This window comes from Schistocerca piceifrons, chromosome 1 (genome assembly GCF_021461385.2).
Source record: "Schistocerca piceifrons isolate TAMUIC-IGC-003096 chromosome 1, iqSchPice1.1, whole genome shotgun sequence".
Lineage (NCBI taxonomy): Eukaryota > Metazoa > Arthropoda > Insecta > Orthoptera > Acrididae > Schistocerca > Schistocerca piceifrons.
Window position 1 is genome coordinate 1,226,513,835 of NC_060138.1, and position 21,888 is coordinate 1,226,535,722.

The window sequence follows — 21,888 nt, forward strand, 5'->3', positions numbered from 1 at the left end:
AAACCATATTTTGACAATACGAGAGAAGGGAAGTTTCTACTCACCATACAGCGGAGATGCTGAGTCGCGATAGGCACAATAAAAAGATTCACACAATCATAGCTTTCGGCCATTAAGGCCTTTGTCAGCAATAGACACACATACACACACGCACATACACTCACGCAAGCGCAACTTGCACACACGTGTGCAGTCTCAGAGTGCTGAAAGTGTAGTTTCAGCACTCTGAGACTGCACACGTGTGTGCAAGTTGCGCTTCTGTGAGTGTGTGTATGTGTGTCTACTGCTGACAAAGGCCTTAATGGCCGAAAGCTATGATTGTGTGAATCTTTTTATTGTGCCTATTGCGGCTCAGCATCTCCGTTATATGGTGAGTAGTAACTTTCCTTCTCTCGTATTGTTTCGTTCCATCCTGGATCTTCCATTGTTTGGTTTAAACCATATTTTGTGATATTCAAAGGGACTGTCCAAATCGTGATTTAGGGAAATCGTGGTGAACTAAGGTCTGAACAGCCAGACTGGTATTTGAAATACAGTTCTCCAGAATATAAGTCAAGTGACTTAATAAACTGATATAAGAACGGAGAAAGAAGTGTAGAAAAGTTATTGTAGAGTGACACAAAGTTTGGAGTATACCATAGAGATTACTGAAGACGCCAGATTTCGGGGTATCCAGGGATGAAGGGTGCAATTGAATGAGACAGTCTTAACATTCGAAAAACTAGTGACTATTAAAAATACAGAAGTGAAGTTAGTTAATTCACGTTCCGTCAGAGAGTGCTGCGTTCCTCCCATAGGTCCTGCCTACGTGCGCCCCCTGCCGGGTCCGGTGCGCGCCGTGGAGTCTGGGCAGGTGACGCTGCGCTGCCCGTACGCCGGCTACCCAATCAGCGGCGTCTCCTGGGAGCGTCGGGGAGTCCCCCTGACAAGTGACTTGCGGCGCGAGCTGCGCGACGGTGGCGCCGCCCTCCACATCCTGCGCGTCGACCCGGCCGCCGACGCGGGCGTCTACGTCTGCACAGTGAGGGGCTCTCAGGGGGACGTCGCCCGGGGGGAAGTGGCGCTGGCCGTCGACAGTGAGTAACGGCCCACATACCACCACCATAGACTAGTACCTCTGAAGTTGAAACTGAGATGGATTAAGGTAATTGAAAGTAAAATCATCTGCATTGACAGGCCACATTCTACATCGAAATCTACACCTACACAAATACTCCGCAATCCACCATACGGTGCGTGGCGGAGGGTACTTCGTACCACAACTAGCATCTTCTCCCCCTGTTCCACCCCCAAACAGAACGAGGGAAAAATGACTGCCTATATGCCTCTGTACGAGCCCTAATCTGTCTTATCTTTGTGGTCTTTCCGCGAAATATAAGTTGGCGGCAGTAAAATTTTACTGCAGACAGCCTCAAATGCTGGTTCTCTAAATTTCGTCAGTAGCGATTCACGAAAAGAACGCCTCCTTTCCTCCAGAGACTCCCACCCGAGTTCCTGAAGCATTTCCATAACACTCGCGTGATGATCAAACCTACCAGTAACAAATCTAGCAGCCCGCCTCTGGATTGCTTCTATGTCCTCCCTCAATCCGACCTGATAGAGATCCCAAACGCTCGAGCAGTACTAAACAATAGGTCGTATTAGTGTTTTATAAGCGGTCTCCTTTACACATGAACCACATCTTCCCAAAATTCTACCAGTGAACCGAAGACGACTATTCGCCTTCCCCACAACTGCCATTACACGCTTGTCCCTTACGTTCCTCTGCTAATATCTTCTTTACAAGTCGAAGATTTGGCCCTACCCGCTGGTTATATACATTCCTGATGACGGGAAGGCACGAAATGGAAGCCCATAGCCGATATCTCCGTTAAAATTACTATCTTCTTTTAGAGATCTCTACAGCTTCTCAGACTTCCCTTCTATAGATGTTACATTCTTTGTCTACTAATTATCCTGGTTGTAGTAATGACGTTTCACTACTACAGATTTCAATCGTTTCTTGCTATTTCATCAGTTCGTTTATTGACCTCCCGCTTTTGCCTCTATACACTTTTTCGAAAGCCACATGTCACTTTATAGTGTCCCATTGTATGGAGGTGATCACACGCCTCCTTTTTACAACGAAAATGTCTGTTATTTTGTTCTGACTGAAAGCAATGGGCAGGAACCCTGCAAATGAATGGCAACCTTAGAGAGAGAAGGCAGTTCATCACTCTTCGTACTATAATAATTACCCTTAATACCACTTAGCTTGATGGCTCTATCTGTGGAAAAACCATCATAGCAGCATAGCAGTTCCCCTTCAGTATATCCCGTAAGAAAGTCGTCTTCAACTGAAAGCTGTTATAAGGACGATCAGACACCCTGGCACACGGTCTCTGGTTGCCATTCGCAGACATCATCAACATGGGTATAGTATATCTGCCTGAAACCTGTCCCCAATTGCCACAGAGACGCCCCCTCCTTACTCCGCAACGTAATCACAATAATAGTTTTCCATTTCACTGTGGACAATAACCACCTGTGCTGGATTTCTGAGTCCACTTGCTGTTTTACACAGCAGAACAACTGTAGTTGTAGACGCTGCAGAACACTGTAGGTGTGTTCATCTGTGATCGCAAATGTCTCAGTCGAAAAGAAAGAAAAAGAGTGTGAATTTCAAGGTTGGAAAGAAGTCCTCTTCATGCATTGGAACCTTCTCAAACTCTATCAAAAGTACCGTTAGTGCGACAAGCAGCCATAGAGTTACGAATCCTAGTACAATGGCTGTTCGGTAATGTGTCAAACCACGGAGACGAGAACGGCCTTTGTTCAGTCCTACAATGTTAGAAGTCGATTCTACTGGCCAGTTTCATCAGGATATTTTGGGAGGTTTCCCATGTTGATCAGGTGGAATGCTGGTCTGTAATACACTTAAATCAATCAGCCCAAAAAAGTAACTCTGAAAATACATTTCATTCAATTTTAATTATGCCTATCAACATCAAATAATAGAACTCACGAAAACAATACAATAAATTGATTAACATGGTCCGATGTGAAGTTTCATAAGCGGACAAATGTTGCAGAGGGCTATCACAACTGAATAAACGTATTTCTCAAGTTTCTTTCCTGTTGCCTGCCTTTGAACAGACTTGACGTAACTTTTTTTTGCCACTTACTTTTCTTACTATCCAGAAGGATTTTATAAATGATTCCGATTTTAATTTGTTTCGGATTGTTAATTTATATTATGAAGCGGCTTGTTTACACACAGCAACAGCTATACGGAGTCGTAAAGAGGGTCAAACAGGGTTACGCAACAGCCGTAGAGAGAAGGAAATGGCAACACAGGTCAGCAACAATATACAGTACAATCATTTATTGAAAGAAGTTTTACAATGCTTAACAGGAATATGAAGACTGTCGTGGGATATATAGATCAATGTTCACTTGCACTGATATGTCTTTAAGCAGTAGTATGGTCCTAAATACAGTGAAAGATGGCTAACGTCGCTTTCAACGCTTTGAATATTTTATGCAGTTCTCAAGATCGACTGAGGTATCACACGTCACGCATATTACTCGATCGACTTCCCTGCTTCGCTGACACAAAAAAATGGTTCAAATGGCTCTGAGCACTATGGGGCTTAACATCTATGGTCATCAGTCCCCTAGAACTTAGAACTACTTAAACCTAGCTAAACTAAGGACAGCACACAACACCCTGCCATCACGAGGCAGAGAAAATCCCTGACCCCGCCGGGAATCGAACCCGGTAACCCGGGCGTGGGAAGCGAGAACGCTACCGCACGACCACGAGATGCGGGCCTTCGCTGACACAAACTGCAACCATCTGCCGCTAGAGGGCTCCGAATTGTAGCGTCTCCCATAGCGCTATACAACGTAACTATGTTGTTGTACTGCGAGACTCTCAGAAAACTGGAGACACGAATTCCAAGAACTCTCCTTCAGCATGATAATGCCACACCACACACGAGCCCTTGGACGTCTGCTAGGTTCACGGACATCGATCGTCCTCCGTACATTCCCGACTTGGTCCCATGTGATTTCCAAATGTTTCCCAAACTTAAAGAATAACTTCGACGACTTCACTTTGGTAGTGATGAAGCGGTGCAAGGATAGGTGAGCTTGTGGCTGACAAACATTCCACAGCGACGACGCGTCTGTCGTTGGGAGAAATGTGTTCGTCACCAGGATAACTATGTTGAGAAATAAATATTTAGATATGAAGAATAAAGATGTAGAATGTTAGTAACGTTTGTGCTATTTAGAAAGCTTAAAGAGTTTTCACATATAAAATTCGGAGCATTGATTTTCAGCACGGCCTCTTATGATGTCCAGTTTGGCTCTTCTTGGTGGCGACTATAAATGACTCGTGAAACAGTATTTTGAGGTACTGCCTTGAGGTTCTGTCCTGTGGCACTGACTGACTGGCTACCTAACTGACATGAGGCAGTTACTGCTAATTTGAGCTGTGCACCTGTTTGTATCAAAGTCTGACGAATGGATATCCACTTGGGAAGTATTTGTGTGATGTGTGGCGAATGCGGAACATAGTCCTTATTGTGTGAATCCTCTATGAAGTGGAAATCAAGTCCCATGCTTCTTGACAGACCATAGGGGAACGATGCGGTTGACCCGCACCGCCGTACTAGGCAAGGTCATAATGGAGTTGGTTTGCCGTTGCCTTCCTCCGACCATAATGGGGATGAATGACGATGATAAAGAGGACACAGCAACACCCAGTCATCTCGAGGCAGGTGAAAATCCCTGACTCCGCCGGGAATCAAACCCGGGACCCCGTGCTACGGAAGTGAGAACGCTACCGCGAGACCACGAGCGGCTGACTCTGTGGAGTGGGACTTCAATTATCTTACGTCTGAGTCGTAGGCCGCTCGGTGCTCTCCTGTGTAGGGTGCGACCCATGTCTTCTATAGCTCAAAGCAATTAGTACATGAATAAAGTATCCTTTATGACTGATTCGATGGATACAGATCATAAGACGTACGTAATCTCACATAGTTGTGTCAAAAAGATGTCATTCATATTCACGTGTATCAAATAAAAATATGAACTTTGCACATATTAATAAAATATGCTAACCATTTAGGATTCAAACTAATCAACGTTACAAGTGTTAGTTGCATATCTATCAACTGTCTGAGGTTCAATAAGTTTTGCGTATTTCCAACAAATTTAGTTCTTGGGGAAACGATACATTCTCCAACTCACCAAATTAGAAGTACGAAAAACTAAAATTTAAGAACCTTGCCCCTTCTGTGATACACGGTGCCGAGATAAACTACTTTCGATGTACAAGTTTAAATTCACCCGAAATTTCTATCTATAGAAACTGTAGTCTTGTAAAATTGTGTGAATCTTTTTGAAACACTCCGTGTATTAATCACAACTGCAACTACGTTAACACGTTGACAGATTTCTATCACGGTACTGTTTCACAACACTTTTACTTTTACAGGTCCGCCGGTGGTGGCTCCCTTTACATTTCAACCCAACCTGCGGGAAGGAGCCAGGGCGCAGGTCGGCTGTGGTGTGTCATCTGGGGACCTGCCCATCCGGTTCTCATGGCTCAAGGACAAGGCCCCCATTCCAAAGTCCCTACAGGTACAGTGCACAAATACTCAGCCATACGTTCTCATCTAAATTCAAAACCTTACTTTCCGAAGCACAGAAGGCAAGTATGGAAGTAAAGAGAGAAGGTATGAGGCTCTAACGCAGCGTTAGAGGTTCTGTATCAGATTTTACTACCGAGATGACCAGTTGCCCTCGCAGCGGCACTTGTCCATAAGATTACTGAGAAAAACCTACCTCTGTAAGTTGAACATTTTTGAGGACAACAAAAGTACATTGCCTGACAAAAAATTGAAGCGCCCAGAAGACATGGTCAAATGTCTATGTTCTTTGTACACGGACACACCATCGGCGAGTATGTAAATGATTAGAGTGGCGGCTTTCCGTGACAACTAGAATGGTCAGCAGAATGCATTAGTGTTGCTCATGTTTGCTGTTGTTACGAGGCCTGGTAGGACACATAAGGGGCGTGTCAGATGTTGAGCGATCACTGTAAAGGACGCAGAGATCCCATGTACTCGTCTGAGACAGCGTTATCATGCCCTGAGACATTTTGAAGAAACGGTTAAAATACATTAATAATTATTCAAGAAATATGGCAAATGAAAGTTGAAGAAATTATATCTCTGGCAAAAAGTTTGAATGGATGAATTTCGCTGTGATTTTGTTTGAATGATACGAGCGTTTGAAGTCAATCGTGAGGTTTTCTTCCCAACGGTAGAACGATTCTGCTTCAAAATAAAATTCAAATTATACGAATTAGTAAGACAAAAGGGAGAAGTCACATTGACGATTTTTGTGGTGTTGCTGCTGGCAACACGGTCCTGTGTATAAAAGATATCAATGATTGAAACTCTTCCATTGCAACGTAAGGGAACATTATTGTAGAGTTTACCAGCTACAGTACGAGATGAAAAGGTTGGCAGAAAAGAGGAAGTCGTGCTGGGTCACATCAAATAGGTCAGGTAACTGCTGAACCAAAAAATTGAAAAGAGCGGGGTTGGCTATGACCACCACACATTTAGCCGGATTAAGGGAAACCTGGCCTGTTATCTCCAGTTTGGAGAACAGCCCCCGTCCCTGGAAACAGGAAATCCGACGCTGGTGTTCATAGCAGTGACCAGCCTTAGCCCAAAAATGACATGCTACAAATTCATAAAAACAATCACATTACCATCCTTCATGCTGTTTCAAAGGTAATACAGGCGCTTTCAATAAGTAATGCATCACATATTTTTCTGAAAGAAAGTTGCTTTTATTGAGAATTCCAGTAGACCATATTATTCCCCACTATTTTGGCTACAGAACCCTATTTTTCAACAAAATCTCCGTTCAATGCGGCGGCCTTACCCCCACCTTACTTGGATAGCCTGTATGCCCTTATGTTATCACTCTACTGGTCGATGTTGGAGGCAACATCTTGCTGCATCAATAAGCTTCTCATCATTTACGTACCGCTTCCCATGGAGTACATCCTTCATTGGGCCTACGGATTGAAGTCCAAAGGTGCGAGATCCAGGCTGTAGGGTGGATGTGAAAGAACAGTCCAGTGCAGTCTTGTTAGTCTCACGTATGCACATGCTTTGTCATGGAGAACGACCAGTTCGTTTGCATTTTTGCGGCGACGAATACGCTAAAGTCGTTTCTTCAGTTTCCTGAGTGTAGCGCTATGTACTTCAGAGCTGATAGTTGCACCACGAGGAGGACACCAAACAGAATAACCGCTTCAGAGTCCCAGAAGACCAGGGGCGAGCAGGAATCCTGCACATGTGCGGTGCACTTGCACGCGTGCAGTTAACAGGTGTTGCGCGTGCACACAGGGGCAAGCTGGCCACCCGCTTATCTCCCATCCCCACCATGCCTTTTGTCCGCTCCTTCCTCTGCAATGCGTTTTGTTTCCTAGCTTGCTTTATTGAAAGAAGGAATTGGTTAGTAGGAGTGCTTGAAAGATATCGTGGTTTGAAAGAGTACCTATTACCTACGATACGTTTTATTTAGTTATCACAGGTGGAGTGGAACAAAATTTCTGCATACAGACAAACGCAAACAGTTACTTAAATTTTCATCACTGATGTTTGCTCTTAACCGAGACTTACTAATTCAGCAAATGGTTTTCCAGCTCTCGCTATATTAAGCGCAATCTTATAACTTGCACGCACCGCTGGGCTATTATTGTTGTCGTCCTGAAAACTTGAAAACAGTGCTCCATAAAAAGTTAAATCAGTTAGATGAGAAGCATGACGAAAGAAAGTTGCAGATCTCTCTTGACCACAGCAACTACTACAGATTCATTTAGTATCGTCAGATCGCTGTTCTTAAGCTCAATCACTTTCCCCATCTGCTCAAAAGCCGACAATAAATTGTACTCGTCCTTGTGAAATTTGTTATAATGGCGTTCAATACTAAACTTCCGCTGACCAGCGAGAATACTGCCACATATTAAACATTTCTAATTTTCACGTTTTTGCATAAAGAAAAAATTATTCTCCCATTACATTTTAAAAGATAGCAAATCTCCACTTCTCCGTTTCCTTGTTTCACTCTGCATTTTCCGGTTCTTGAAATACAACGTTCACTACGTAGTGGTCGCTTCGCATCAACGTCAGCAGTTTTGCCTGGTACTGCTACACTGCCGCAACCTGCCGGCTGTCGCCACTGTCCCAGTCGACGACTGCACGCGAGCAGCACACGTGCAGCGCTGCGCGCTCATGAGCCGCATGCAACGTTTGCCCGCCCCTGCAGAAGACCATCGCCATGACTCTACCACCAGAGGGTGTGGAAGAGAGGTTGCGCGGCGCCACTACATGGATTGCCGTTTTGTTTCCGGGTTGAAGTGATGAACCCTTGTTTCGTCGCCTGTGACGGTGTTCGACAGAAAAATTTCCACCATCAGCCTCTTAACGCGCAAGCAACTCCGCACTGATGGTTCATCGTTGCTCTTTATAGCCTTCTGTTAGGCAGTGAAGAAGCTAGCGGCCACACACCTTTGAGTGGGCGAGTGTATCAGCACTGCTGACAGCTACGTCCAGTTGTACAGCGAGGTGTTTGAGTACGATCGGCCCGTCGCCTGTAGTGAGGGCGTCCGCACGTTCTAACACTGCAAGAGTCACACGTGTGTGCAGCTGGCCGGCACACGTGAGATCGGACAGGTTTCTGTGACCTTGTTGCGCTGATAAACGACTCTCCCAACGACTCCTTTGCCTTTGTTCACTGCTCGCTCTTCGTGGAGATTCTGCAAGCGCCTATTAATATCTACGATGCTCTGATATTTCGCCAAAAGATACCAATGGGAACTCTCAGCTTGGAACTCGCGTCCATTACAGACGCCATTTGGAAGGCTTCTTATGCCGCCGCCACCTGTCGGAACTTCATGAAACTATAAGAGCTGAAGCGGGAATATTCCAATGTTCCACAAAAAATTCCGCATTTTTTTCAACTGAAATTGGTCGAGGAAAAAAAGAAGTGTGTTACATTACTTACTGAACGCCCCTCGTACATAATATTTTAAATTTTGCAAAAGAATATCATGGTTCACATCACAGAAAGCCTAAGTTATCCGCTATGGAGTTATTGGTTCTTGTGTATCGTGTGCCAAGGTAGGTACTACCCGAACACGATATTACTGCACTTGTCCTCCAGTGGCAGTTACCGGAAACACACGATGAAGTTACAATAAACAAGGAAATTGGTGACTAACGAATTTGCCAAACGAAAATGGCTAGCGAAAATGTATATCATTTCAATGCTTTCAGCTCCGTTGTGCATATACTCTCAAATAGTTCAGCATGTCCACGTGAAATAGCGTCGGGAGGCCAAGTGCAATAATATTCTGGTCGAGTAGTTGACCTATTCAGTTGACATTCCAGTTCGCCACTTTTATGAAAATGAACACAGCGTATTCTTATTTATCTTTCCCTGATCTCTTCCTTGTCTATAGTCTCTCCCCCCCCCTCCCCCCCCCCCCCCCCCCCCAGAGGGTGTTACAACTTACTGAGTGTACCTGTGCAGGTGAGCGAGAAGCAGGTGAGCGACTTCCTGAGCGTGCTGCTCTTCAGCAAGCTGTCCTCTCGCCACAGCGGCACCTACACCTGCGTCGCCTCCAACAACGCCGCCAGCGCCAACCACTCGGCACAGTTGCAGGTCAACGGTGAGTCGAACCAGTGATCCACATCCGGCTGGGTCCACACCCGAAGTAAACCTTTCGAATGACCGTTATCTCCTCCACTGAGTATCGTAACTTAGATTACAATATCCTTTTATTTTGCGTTTTTCACTTCTCCACAGTTTCGACAGTGATATACACGCCACATACAATATCGTTAAAATACTGCGTGGTCCATTGATAGTGACCGGGCCAAATATCTCACGAAATAAGCATCAAACGGAAAAACTACAAAGAGCGAAACTCGTCTAGCTTGAAGGGGGAAACCAGATGGCGCTATGGTTGGCCCGCTACATGGCGCTTCCATGCGTCAAACGGATATCAACTGCGTTTTTTAAAAATAGAAACCCGCAATTTTTATTACATATTCGTGTAATACGTAAAGAAATATGAATGTTTTAGCTGGACCACTTTTTTCGCTTTGTGATACATGCCGCTGTAATAGTCACAAATGTATAAGTACGTGGTATCACGTAACATTCCGCCAGTGCGGACGGTATTTGCTTCGTGATACGTTACCCGTGTTAAAATGGACCGTTTACCAATTGCGGAAAAGGTCGATATCGTGTTGGTGTATGGCTATTGTGATCAAAATGCCCAAGGGGCGTGTGCTATGTATGCTGCTCGGTATCCTGGACGACATCATCCAAGTGCCGGGACCGTTCGCCGGATAGTTACCTTATTTAAGGAAACAGGAAGTGTTCAGCCACATGTGAAACGTCAACCGCGACCTGCAACAAATGATGATGCCCAAGTAGGTGTTTTAGCTGCTGTCGCGGCTAATCCGCACATCAGTAGCAGACAAATTGCGCGAGAATCGGGAATCTCAAAAACGTCGCTGTTGAGAATGCTACATCAACATCGATTGCACCCGTACCATATTTCTATGCACCAGGAATTGCATGGCGACGACTTTGAAGTCGTGTACAGTTCTGCCACTCGGCACAAGAGAAATTACGGGACGATGACAAGATTTTTTGCACGCGTTCTATTTAGCAACGAAGTGTCATTCACCAACAGCGGTAACGTAAACCGGCATAATATGCACTATTGGGCAACGGAAAATCCACGATGGCTGCGACAAGTGGAACATCAGCGACCTTGGAGGGATAATGTATGATGCGGCATTATGGGAGGAAGGATAACTGGCCCCCACTCTATCGATGGCAATCTAAATGGTCCTATGCATGCTGATTTCCTACGTAATGTTCTACCGATGTTACTACAAGATGTTTCACTGCATGACAGAATGGCAATGTACTTCCAACTTGATGGATGTCCGGCACATAGCTCGCGTGCGGTTGAAGCGGTATTGAATAGCATATTTCATGACAGGTGGATTGGTCGTCGAAGCACCATACCATGGCCCGCACGTTCACCGGATCTGACGTCCCCGGATTTCTTTCTGTGGGGAATGTTGAAGGATATTTGGTATCGTGATCCACCGACAACGCCTGACAACATGCGTCAGCGCATTTTCAATGCATGTGCGAACATTACGGAAGGCGAATTACTCGCTGTTGAGAGGAATGTCGTTACACGTAGTGCCAAATGCATTGAGGTTGACGACAACATTTTGAGCATTTATTGCATTGTCCGGTATTTACAGGTCATCACGCTGTAACAGCATGCGTTCTCAGAAATGATATGTTCACAAACGTACGTGTATCACATTGGAACATTCGAAATAAAATGTTCAAACGTACCTACGTTCTGTATTTTAATTTAAAAAACCTACCTGTTACCAACTGTTCGTCTAAAATTGTGAGCCATATGTTTGTGACTATTACAGCGCCATCTATCACAAAGCGAAAAAAGTGGTCCAACTAAAACAGTCATACTTCTTTACGTACTACACGAATATGTAATAAAAAATGGGGGTTCCTATTTAAAAAAACGCAGTTGATATCCGTTTGATCTATGACAGCGCCATCTAGTGGGCCAACCATAGCGCCATCTGGTTTCCCCCTTCAAGCTAGACAAGTTTCGTTCTTTGTAGTTTTTTCGTTGGACGCTTGTTTCGTGAGATATTTGACCCAGTCACGATCAATGGACCACCCTGTATAGACATAAAACAACCACTAGTTATTATTAAATTAGAATAAAAGAGAACTTAGATGTTATAGTCCGTCAAACAGAGATAGGCCCTATTTGGGCTACAGTCATAAATTACTTTGGCCATACATTGCTAAAATGCAGTTTCTTAGCAGAAAACAAACACATTTTATAAATAATTATTTACTGTACAAGACATTCAGATTTCAGTCTTTAGTAATGAAATCTGTACGAAATTGCCCATTGAGTTATTTCTTACATGACGCTTTTGCAGAATTCACAGTATATTTCTTTTTATTTTTTGTTATGGGAAAAGGATTTGGAAGTGATAAGGGATATATTATTTAAAGGGTTAAATGATTTTTATGATTATTCTGGAATATATAATGGGATAAACGAGGGGTTTTGGCTATCCGAAGAGTCACCATAGATCATGAAGAGAAAATTTAACAACATTTCGTTACGAATCCATAGACACAAAAATTAAAAATGTTCTTACATCTCTTCTTCAAATGACTTTTTATAGCTCTTCAACGCTGCGTTGACACGTTGCTTTTTCCCTCCATTATTACTGCTGTCCTTGCAGGTATTCATGTCGTCCAAACATTTATTATGATATACTTTCATGGACTAATAAACAAATATTGAAACAACTTTTTACAACTGTCCGGAATATATTTTCACACAAAATCTTTACGTAATACATCCACAAGATTAATAACACTGGGCGTGCGTACATTTTTACACAAGTCATAATATGCGTTTAATCTCTTACAGATCTCAATACAGACAGACACCTACCAATTAATTAGTGCATGCTGGATTGCTCATTAATAATCATCTCTGGCCTCGCTATCTTTTATCGTTGTCGCAGATGTTGTCGCTATCTAGCGACTAGAGAGCACGTCTTTTAATCAATTAAAAATTACCGTCACACATTGGTAAAATATAGATTTTTTTAGCTGAAAACAAATTCATTTTATTAATAATTATATACTCAAGGCATTCACTTTTCACTCTTTTATACGGCAATCTGTAAGAAATTGTCCATTGAGTTATTTATTATGTGAAACGTTTCGCGGAATTCACATTATATTTCTTTTTTAGGTAAGATCTAATATCAAAATATTATCATAAGCTTTACATATTGAGATATTGAGGGTATTAGCGTACGCAAACCTGTATTTTGGATAATGAGTTGCTTTCTCATGTTCATCTCATAAGTACCGTAAGCAATGGAATACGAATAGAATTGAAAGATTCTCGATATACAACAAGGGATGACGTCAGACACTATCTCATTAAAGGCACCCGGACACCTATTAGTGGACGTCTGTATGGGGTGTGTCGACCCTTCGCCTTTGGAACTTAATCTCTTTACTGGGGACACTTTAACCCAGGTATCTGAAAGTCTGTGGAGGAATGGCAGCTCATTCTTCCTCAAGAGCCGATAATACAGAAAACAATGATGTTGCACGAGGGGTCTGAAGCGAAGTCGACGTTCTAACTAATCTCAAAGCTGTTCTATCGCGTTTAGGTCGGGACGCAGGGCACACCAGTCCATTCCAGGACTATTGTCCACAATCCATTGCCTCTCAAGTGTTGCTTTATGACAGGATGCATTGTCATGCTGACACTAACATCATCTCCAGAAGCTTCCTCTGCTGTTCACAGTACAAAATGCTGTGAAACGCGTTCATATTCTTCTGCATCCAATGTTTCTGGAGGGAAATAAGGGAACCACGAAAACTACCCATACGTCCTCCATACCTCACTGTTGGCACCGCACCACACAAGGTGGCAGCATTGAACAAGCCCAAACCCTCCCATCGTAGTGCCGCAGGGTACAGCGTGGTCCATCACTCCAAATGAATCGTTTCCAGTATTACACTGTCCATTGGTCCACCACCTCAAGCCTCACTTAGCATTCACTGCAGACATGTTTGGCTTTGAGGAGTACTCCACAATTATACCCCCCCCCCCCCATTCTTTTTAATCAGCTACGCACTGCCGTTGTGCTAGCTGGACTGTGGTAACAATTTGGAGCTCACGAATGATCCCTTCCACTGACTTCACGCGACGTTTTACAACCACCCGCCACAACGCTCGACGATCCATGTCCATAAGTACATGAGATCTTCCCGGTGTTGGTTCAGCTGTGTCTGTTCCTTCGCATTTCTAGTTCACTGTCACATCATCAACAATCGACTTGAAGAGCAGCTTTTGATGGGTTGAAACGTCCGTGGTGGATTTGTTACAGAGGCGACATCCAGTGACTTGTCCACGTTCGAAATCGCTGAACTCCCCTGTTCGACGCATTCCGCTGTTACTGCTCTCTACTGAAAACACAATACTCCCCACCTCTCCTTATATTGGCGGGTCCACCTCTCATGACACCCGCATTACATACAGTTGTCACGATTTTTTTACCAAGTATTGTATTATAAAATATTTCACAGTATTATATGTTTTCAGATAAACATGACACCAAGTATTTCTCAGCCTCGTGACGCCCAAAGAGGAGCTGCTCGACCGATTAGTGGCGGTTCCAAGGTCAAGAAGCCCAACAACGACCTGAAGAGCGGGGTGCCGACCACACGGTCCTCCGTACCGCATTCGCTGACGCCACTGGCAACGGTCGGTCAGACCGTATTGGAGGATGTAGGGCCAGAACGCAGAACTTTAGTTCTGTTCAAGCGAAAATTCAAAGGCGCTAGATGCGCAAGGATTTACGGTTCATTACTGGTATTCTTCTCGACTCGCTAGAACATAAATTAAAAAAAAAAAAAAAGATAATCGCACATCAAAAGACCCCAATTTCATCTTTGTCTGTAAAGCCAGAGAAATTATCTGAAAAAGGCACTGTGAGTGTATCATTCACCTACTAATAAACGATGTTGAAGTGAACTAAATTGTGTCTGCATACATTATTGCAAATAACCAAGTCGTTAATGTTGAAGAAAAATAATTAAATGATGACTTTCAGTAATTGAATAAAGGCATTATATCGTCATTTTTTCTGTTTTCCGTCTTTCCCTTAGTTGCTTTAAATTCGAAGAGTCCGTCTAGGCAACTAATTGAAGGCAGTTTGTTTATTGTCGTACCTGTTTCGCTTCTTTTATTTGGGAACCATTAACAGTGGCAATTTCCAGCACAGTTAACTCGTGTGTGTGGTCGTGGAGATGTATTCGCTAGTTTCCATACTGCTAGCTGAAGTATGGAAACTAACAAATACATATCCGGGACCACACACGTGAGTTAACAGCGTTGGAAATCGCCGGTGATGATGCTTCCCAAATAAAAGAAGCGAAACGCTTATGGCAATAAACAAACTGCCTTCGATTAGTTGCATAGACGGTAAATACCTCCACAAAAGGTATGACAGACAATTTACTCGATCTTATGGTGTGTGATGCATTATAGTTCTATCTGGGGTTCGATTATTAAATCAATACATAACAACTAATTTTCTGTCGCGACATTGAGACTGCAACTTTGGAGTAGACTTTTTCCAAAGATTAACTTCAACATAGTTACGATAAATTCAGCTTTATTTACGATATTACCACCAGATAGGACAAGTATAATAAAAACGTGATATTCTGTTTGGTAAGTGCGTTGCACAATATAATGTCGAGCGTATTATTTGGGTTACTCAAAAATTACGTTGGCCATACAGTGTTAAAATGCAGTGGTCTGTTATGCTGAGAAATACAAATAGCATTCAAAAGTGCTCGTCATAGAATCCGATATAGTGTCATATCGTAAAGTATTTCATGACCTTACCGGACTCTAAAATAAACAATATGACACCAAGTGTTTACTGACTGTTGTGACGCAACACACCACTTGCAGATATAAGTGCGTGTTGGACTAAGTACAGCGACACCTCGGGGCCAGCTGGTCAGAGATAAAACTGTGCGGCAAGAAACGCTCTACTTGCAGTACAAATTTAAATGATCTCTGTTCATCCACGAATGCCACACTCCAAAAAAAAAAAAAAAAAGTCGCGGAAGAGAAAGGACTGGTATTTCTTTATTCTGTGTACATGGTTCGGAGAGAGGAAAATAGATCAGCTGGCCACCAGGTGTAGCTGTAGGGTAGTCAGTACGCTTTTATACCATCCAGGGCCCGTTCGAGAAGGTTTTTCCACACAAGCGACATATCATTTGCCGTCCCCCTCCCCTCCGACCCCTCCCCCGCTTAGGCTCGTCCACCAAGCCCCCACTCCCCATCCTGTACCACAAACGTTAGTTGTCTCCCTTGCGTTTTACTCATTTTGTTAATGTCATAAATATAATCGCCCCCAACAGCGGTTGAAATATAATATTCAAGCTTTTCACTAGTGGCAGCACCAGTTTAAAGTGAAATGCGTGTCAGTGAAATGGTGTCAGAGGAAAATATTTGCACCAATCTGTGAGCCACATCATATTTACTTATTTAACTGTAAACTTTGGAGGTCAGCGTGCAATTCCTCGTCCAGATTCAAGACATAAGATTATCTCACAAAGTCAGATCAGTTGCATTCTCAAAACACGAATATGAAAACAAGGACGTAGCAACAGCAGAAGCAGTATACAAGCGATGAATATGTCGATATGCTTTTGGTGCTGGTTGCATCCGATAACCAAGATTATGCTGCACGTGCGTAAGTTGCACGGTACCCACAAAGGCGCCATCACTATAAGAACGTTTCTTGTCGCCTGGAGCAACGCCTTCTGGGAACAGGTTATCTTCGTCCAAAAGTAAAGGACAGAGATCGTCCAAGGACTAGACCTACTCCACAAACAGAGGACACGATTCTTGAAACCGTTCATCACTCACCTGGGCGAAGTACCTATGATATTGAAAATCAGTTCCGGATATCTCAAAACTGGTTGTTGAAGTGTTGTACGATGAAGAACTGCAACCGTATCATCGTACGTTAACTCAACACCAGCGGTCAGAATACCACATTCGAGGAATACAGTTTTGTAAATGGTTTTTGCACCAACTGGAAGATAATGAACATTTTATAAGTAACGTGATGTGGACTGACGAATCTAGCTTCACTCGTGACGGTATTTTCATTCTCCGCAACACCCATTTTTGGTCGGAACACAACTCACATGTCAGAACGTTGTCTTCACGCATGCTCTGACATAAACCTGCGAGCTGCATTCGTGGGAGGAGTGCTTTTAGACCCTTGCCTATTGAATGAGCCCCTGTATCGTACGTTTGTTTGCAGTACTTTGCCTAACGCATTAGGAAACATTCCACATGGCGTCCGGCGACAGATATGGTTTCAGCACGGTGGTGCACTGCTACACTTCAGAATGAATGTGCCTAACTATTTAAATGAAGTGTTTCCAGGGAATTGGATAGGCCGTGATTGTCCAATGTTCTGGCCTCCACGTTCCCTTGGCCTTAATCCACTGGATTTTTATTTGTGGGTACACTCAAATGAGGAAGTTTATAGTACTCCACCACGGATGTATACAATACAATAGCCCGTGTGCTTGCTGCTTCGGTAATGGTGGATGCAGATGTATCGCGTAGGACCAGCAAAGACTGAACCAGGAAGCAGCGATGTGTTTGCGAACGCAGTGCAGTGGCTTTGAACTTCTTCTCTAAAGTGAACGTTGCTCGTACGTGTACGCACCGGCTCTGTGAAGATAAGTCTGGACGTCAAACGTACAGAACGGAATTAATGTGCGCAGAATAATGTGCAATCTAATTTGCCTATCTATTGCGTTTCTTGTACCTCACTGGAAACATACGATGTTACTGCATTCACTATTATTTTCTGTTGGCTTCTTTGTGTTATGGACGAAACAAAGTGGTCGTTTACATCTGCAGGAAGCTCACGTTAAGTCTTAATGTTTAAATAAAGGTAACAGTAACTGACAGAACTACACAAGATACAGCGTTGTGGACGTGTAAACTGCATGCAATTTGACGCTTTAACTAAAAAAAAAAAAAAAAAATAAGAAGTTTGGCGAAACCGCAACTCGAACGTCAGCGAGTCTGAATATCCTTTCCCCACGGCATTGCCTCGTCTCAGTGACCAAATGTATCACAGAGAGTAAGGGAATAAATGCAGAACTAGTATCGCCCGTGGTCGAAATTCCATCATCTGAGTCAGTGGACCTGATCCGTAATAAAACAAAATTCATCCATCTTAAAGTGATACACTCCACGTAAAGGCAAAATTTTACCGTCAAAACTGTTCCATAGCAAATGCTGCATAATAGTTACGAATATTCTTGAAAGAATTCATTGATTTCTCTGTAACTGTTGGATCATTTGAAGTGAGTCCTTGATATTGTGTGTTGAAAAATAATTTTGTGTTAAAGACGGCAGATTAACTTATGACACAATGTGAACGCCGTTATATGGCTTAAAGCAACCTCAGATGTCAATTTATTTGCGTTACAAGAGCTGCACTGTAAATTCATCAAACCGCAACCACAACCCTCAAAATTATTTGGAACTACGTTCACTGCACATTTAAATGTATCTTTCAAAACAACAATAGGATTAGCATTATACACGTCCACATTATTTCCGTTATTTTGTGTACGTAAAAATTTTGTCTCTCTAGCTCTCCGTCTTTCAGTCCGATCTATTAGTGCTCTTCCTCGAGTCATAGCCTAAAACAGATATACAGGGTGATTCAAAAAGAATACCACAACTTTAGGAATTTAAAACTCTGCAACGACAAAAGGCAGAGCTAAGGACTATCTGTCGGCGAATTAAGGGAGCTATAAAGTTTCATTTAGTTGTACATTTGTTCGCTTGAGGCGCTGTTGACTAGCCGTCAGCGTCAGTTGATGCTAAGATGGCGACCGCTCAACAGAAACCTTTTTGTGTTATTGAGTACGGCAGAAGTGAATCGACGACAGTTGTTCAGCGTGCATTTCGAACAAAGTATGGTGTTAAACCTCCTGATAGGTGGTGTATTAAACGTTGGTATAAACAGTTTACAGAGAATGGGTGTTTGTGCAAAGGGAAAAGTTCTGGACGCCAGGCAGCCCGTGACAGAGCACTTCATCACTGGCCTCCAAGAAGCCCTGATCTTACCCCCTGCGATTTTTTCTTATGGGGGTATGTTAAGGATATGGTGTTTCGGCCACCTCTCCCAGCCACCATTGATGATTTGAAACGAGAAATAACAGCAGCTATCCAAACTGTTACGCCTGATATGCTACAGAGAGTGTGGAACGAGTTGGAGTATCGGGTTGATATTGCTCGAATGTCTGGAGGGGGCCATATTGAACATCTCTGAACTTGTTTTTGAGTGAAAAAAAAAACGTTTTTAAATACTCTTTGTAATGATGTATAACAGAAGGTTATATTATGTTTCTTTCATTAAATACACATTTTTAACGTAGTGGTATTCTTTTTGAATCACCCTGCACTTTCCTTATAATAAGGGAAGTCGGAGCTATTCACAATGAAGAAGCTCAAAATTAGAAAGATTTCAGACTTTATGGTGACGGTGGCAAACGAGCACGAAGTTTGTCCTGGTTACTCTTATACGAAAGTAAGAGAAAAAAACGACGCTAATAAACAACGTTTGATGCCACTGGCGATTTCGTTACGAAATTTCGTTTTCCACTGCTGGCGGCATCAACGACGTAGCAGTCGCGGCATTGTAGCATGCGAATTCAGTATTGTATTTCTTGTTACGTTTGCCTTGGATGAAGTTTCAATCCAGTTAATTGGAAACTAGGTCAGAAAATTTACATTTCGAATACATTTATGCCACTAGCAAAATACTTCATAGGTTACTGAAGTCAAGTGGGTCGTAAAAACACATTCGCACTTGCAGTGATCAAAATAAGTGTTGCACAGTACTGAAACTTTACTACTGAACGTTGTGATTCAGAAATACGTTATTACATCACTACATTAGTTTGTTTGTGATGTAATTCTAGCGGAAACAGTCCATGTTTCTACTGTGAGGAGGCAGTATGGTGAAGTTTATAATAATCGTGTCACCTGTGAACATTGCAGTACATGTGTAGAGAGATGTTTGGGACAAAAATAACATACGATCAGACGCTCCATATAATCACTCCAATGGAGCACGGAATAAGACATGTGGACGTCATAGCTAATGTCATTGTGAATCAAAGTGATGTCTCTAGAACCTGGAACATGTTTCTGGCTACAGGACCACTTGAAGATCATACAGAAGCAGCCGTGGAAGAAAACCGAAAGGCGTGCAGGACCGATATTTGCTTATAACAGCAAACGGAAACCCTCAATACAGTGCCACTCGTCTACGGCGGGAATTATAAGCCGGTATCAACACAAACGATACGAAATAAGCTCCATGAGCGTGGATTACATGCCAGGTGACCTCTCAAGGTTCCTCCTCTGAGTCGTGTTCGGAAAGGGGTTCGCGTCGCATGGGCATTAAGCCACTCTTTGAGGACTAGGCAGCAGTCGGATACGACGCTCTCTCCTGATGAGACTCATGTCAGTCTCCACTTTGACAATAGTACTACTCGTGTGTGGAGGGACTGATGACAACCTTTGCACCCTAAACGAATCGTAGATTGCCCCCGTCATCGAGGCGGTTCAGTCATGTTTTGGGGTGGAATCATGTATGGTCGCAGGATACCCCTTCTGCCAATATGTGTGCGGCTGACTGATGTGGCGTATCGGGACGACATCCGTGCATGCATTGCGGCTCCATTTGGTGAACATATTGGGGCGGGATTCACGATGATGGACGACAAGGAAAGCCCTCATCACCACAATCTGGTGAAAAATTCCTAGTGGAGCACAGAATCTTTCGGATGCCTCAATACTCTCCAGATCTCAGCTGCATTTTGAGAACGCATGAGCCACGCTAAAACGAGCGGTTTACAATTGTCTGTCTTACCAGCGACAACAAAGTGCATCATAGAGTCTGCTGTGGAGGAATGGAACAGTACCCCACAGGCTTATCTGGACAATTTCGCAAGAAGTAAGCGTAACCACATCCAAAAGCATCTCCAATTATGAGGTGGGCCAGTTGACTCATAAACAATTTGTTATCAAGGATGATAGTGAGAAGAAACTATAGTGTTTGCCGTGGAATCTTCTGTAAGGTTTTATTTTTGTGTTTTGTTTGTGTCTATCAAGTGTAAAGGAACACTTGCTGAATTTATCGTAACTATGTGAAGTTAATCTTTGGAAAAAGTCTACTCCAAAGTTGCAGGCTCAATGTCGCGATATAACATTAGATGTTATGTATTGATTTAATAATCGAACCCCAGATAGAACTATAATGCATCACACACACCATAAGATCGAGTAAATTGTCTGTCATGCATTTAGTGGAGCTATGTACCGTTATGCAACTAATTGAAGGCAGTTTGTTTATTGCCATACTAGTTTCGCTTCTTTAATTTGACAAGCATCATCACCGGCGATTTCCAACGCTTTTAACTCACGTGTGTGGTCCTGGAAATGTATTCGTTAGTTTCCGTACTTAAGCTAGCAGTATGGAAGCTGACGAATACATCTCCGGGACCACACACACGAGTTAACAGGGCTGGAAATCACCACTGGTGATGCTTCTCGAATAAAAGAAGCGAAACTAGTATGGCAATAAAAAGAACTGCTTTCAATTAGTTGCATAGACGGTACATACCTCTACGAATTTAAAGCAACTAAGGGAAAGACGGAAAACAGAAAAAATTACCAGAATGAGATTTTCATTCTGCAGCAGAGTGTGCGCTGATATGAAACTTCCTGGCAGATTAAAACTGTGTGCCCGACAGAGACTCGAACTCGGGACCTTTGCCTTTCGCGGGCGAGTGCTCTACCATCTGAGCTACCGAAGCACGACTCACGCCCGGTACTCACAGCTTTACTTCTGCCAGTATCTCGTCTGCTACCTTCCAAACTTTACAGAAGCTCTCCTGCGAGTCGTGCTTCAGTAGCTCAGATGGTAGAGCACTTGCCCGCGAAAGGCAAAGGTCCCGAGTTCGAGTCTCGGTCGGGCACACAGTTTTAATCTGCCAGGAAGTTTCAGAAAAAATTACAATATCATGCCTTTATTCAATTACTGAAAGTCATCATTTAATTACTTTTGT

General features: G+C 43.2%; 1 protein-coding gene across 1 annotated transcript in view; it reads left to right on the forward strand.

Annotated features, from left to right (window-relative positions):
* LOC124779577 (Down syndrome cell adhesion molecule-like protein Dscam2) overlaps positions 1-21,888 on the forward strand; it is a 432,737-nt gene that overhangs the window by 219,878 nt on the left and 190,971 nt on the right. The window contains exons 9-11 of the mRNA XM_047253719.1: positions 798-1,076; positions 5,486-5,631; positions 9,607-9,745. Of these exons, the coding sequence (XP_047109675.1) occupies positions 798-1,076; positions 5,486-5,631; positions 9,607-9,745 (564 nt within the window). The remainder of the gene's footprint in view (positions 1-797; positions 1,077-5,485; positions 5,632-9,606; positions 9,746-21,888) is intronic.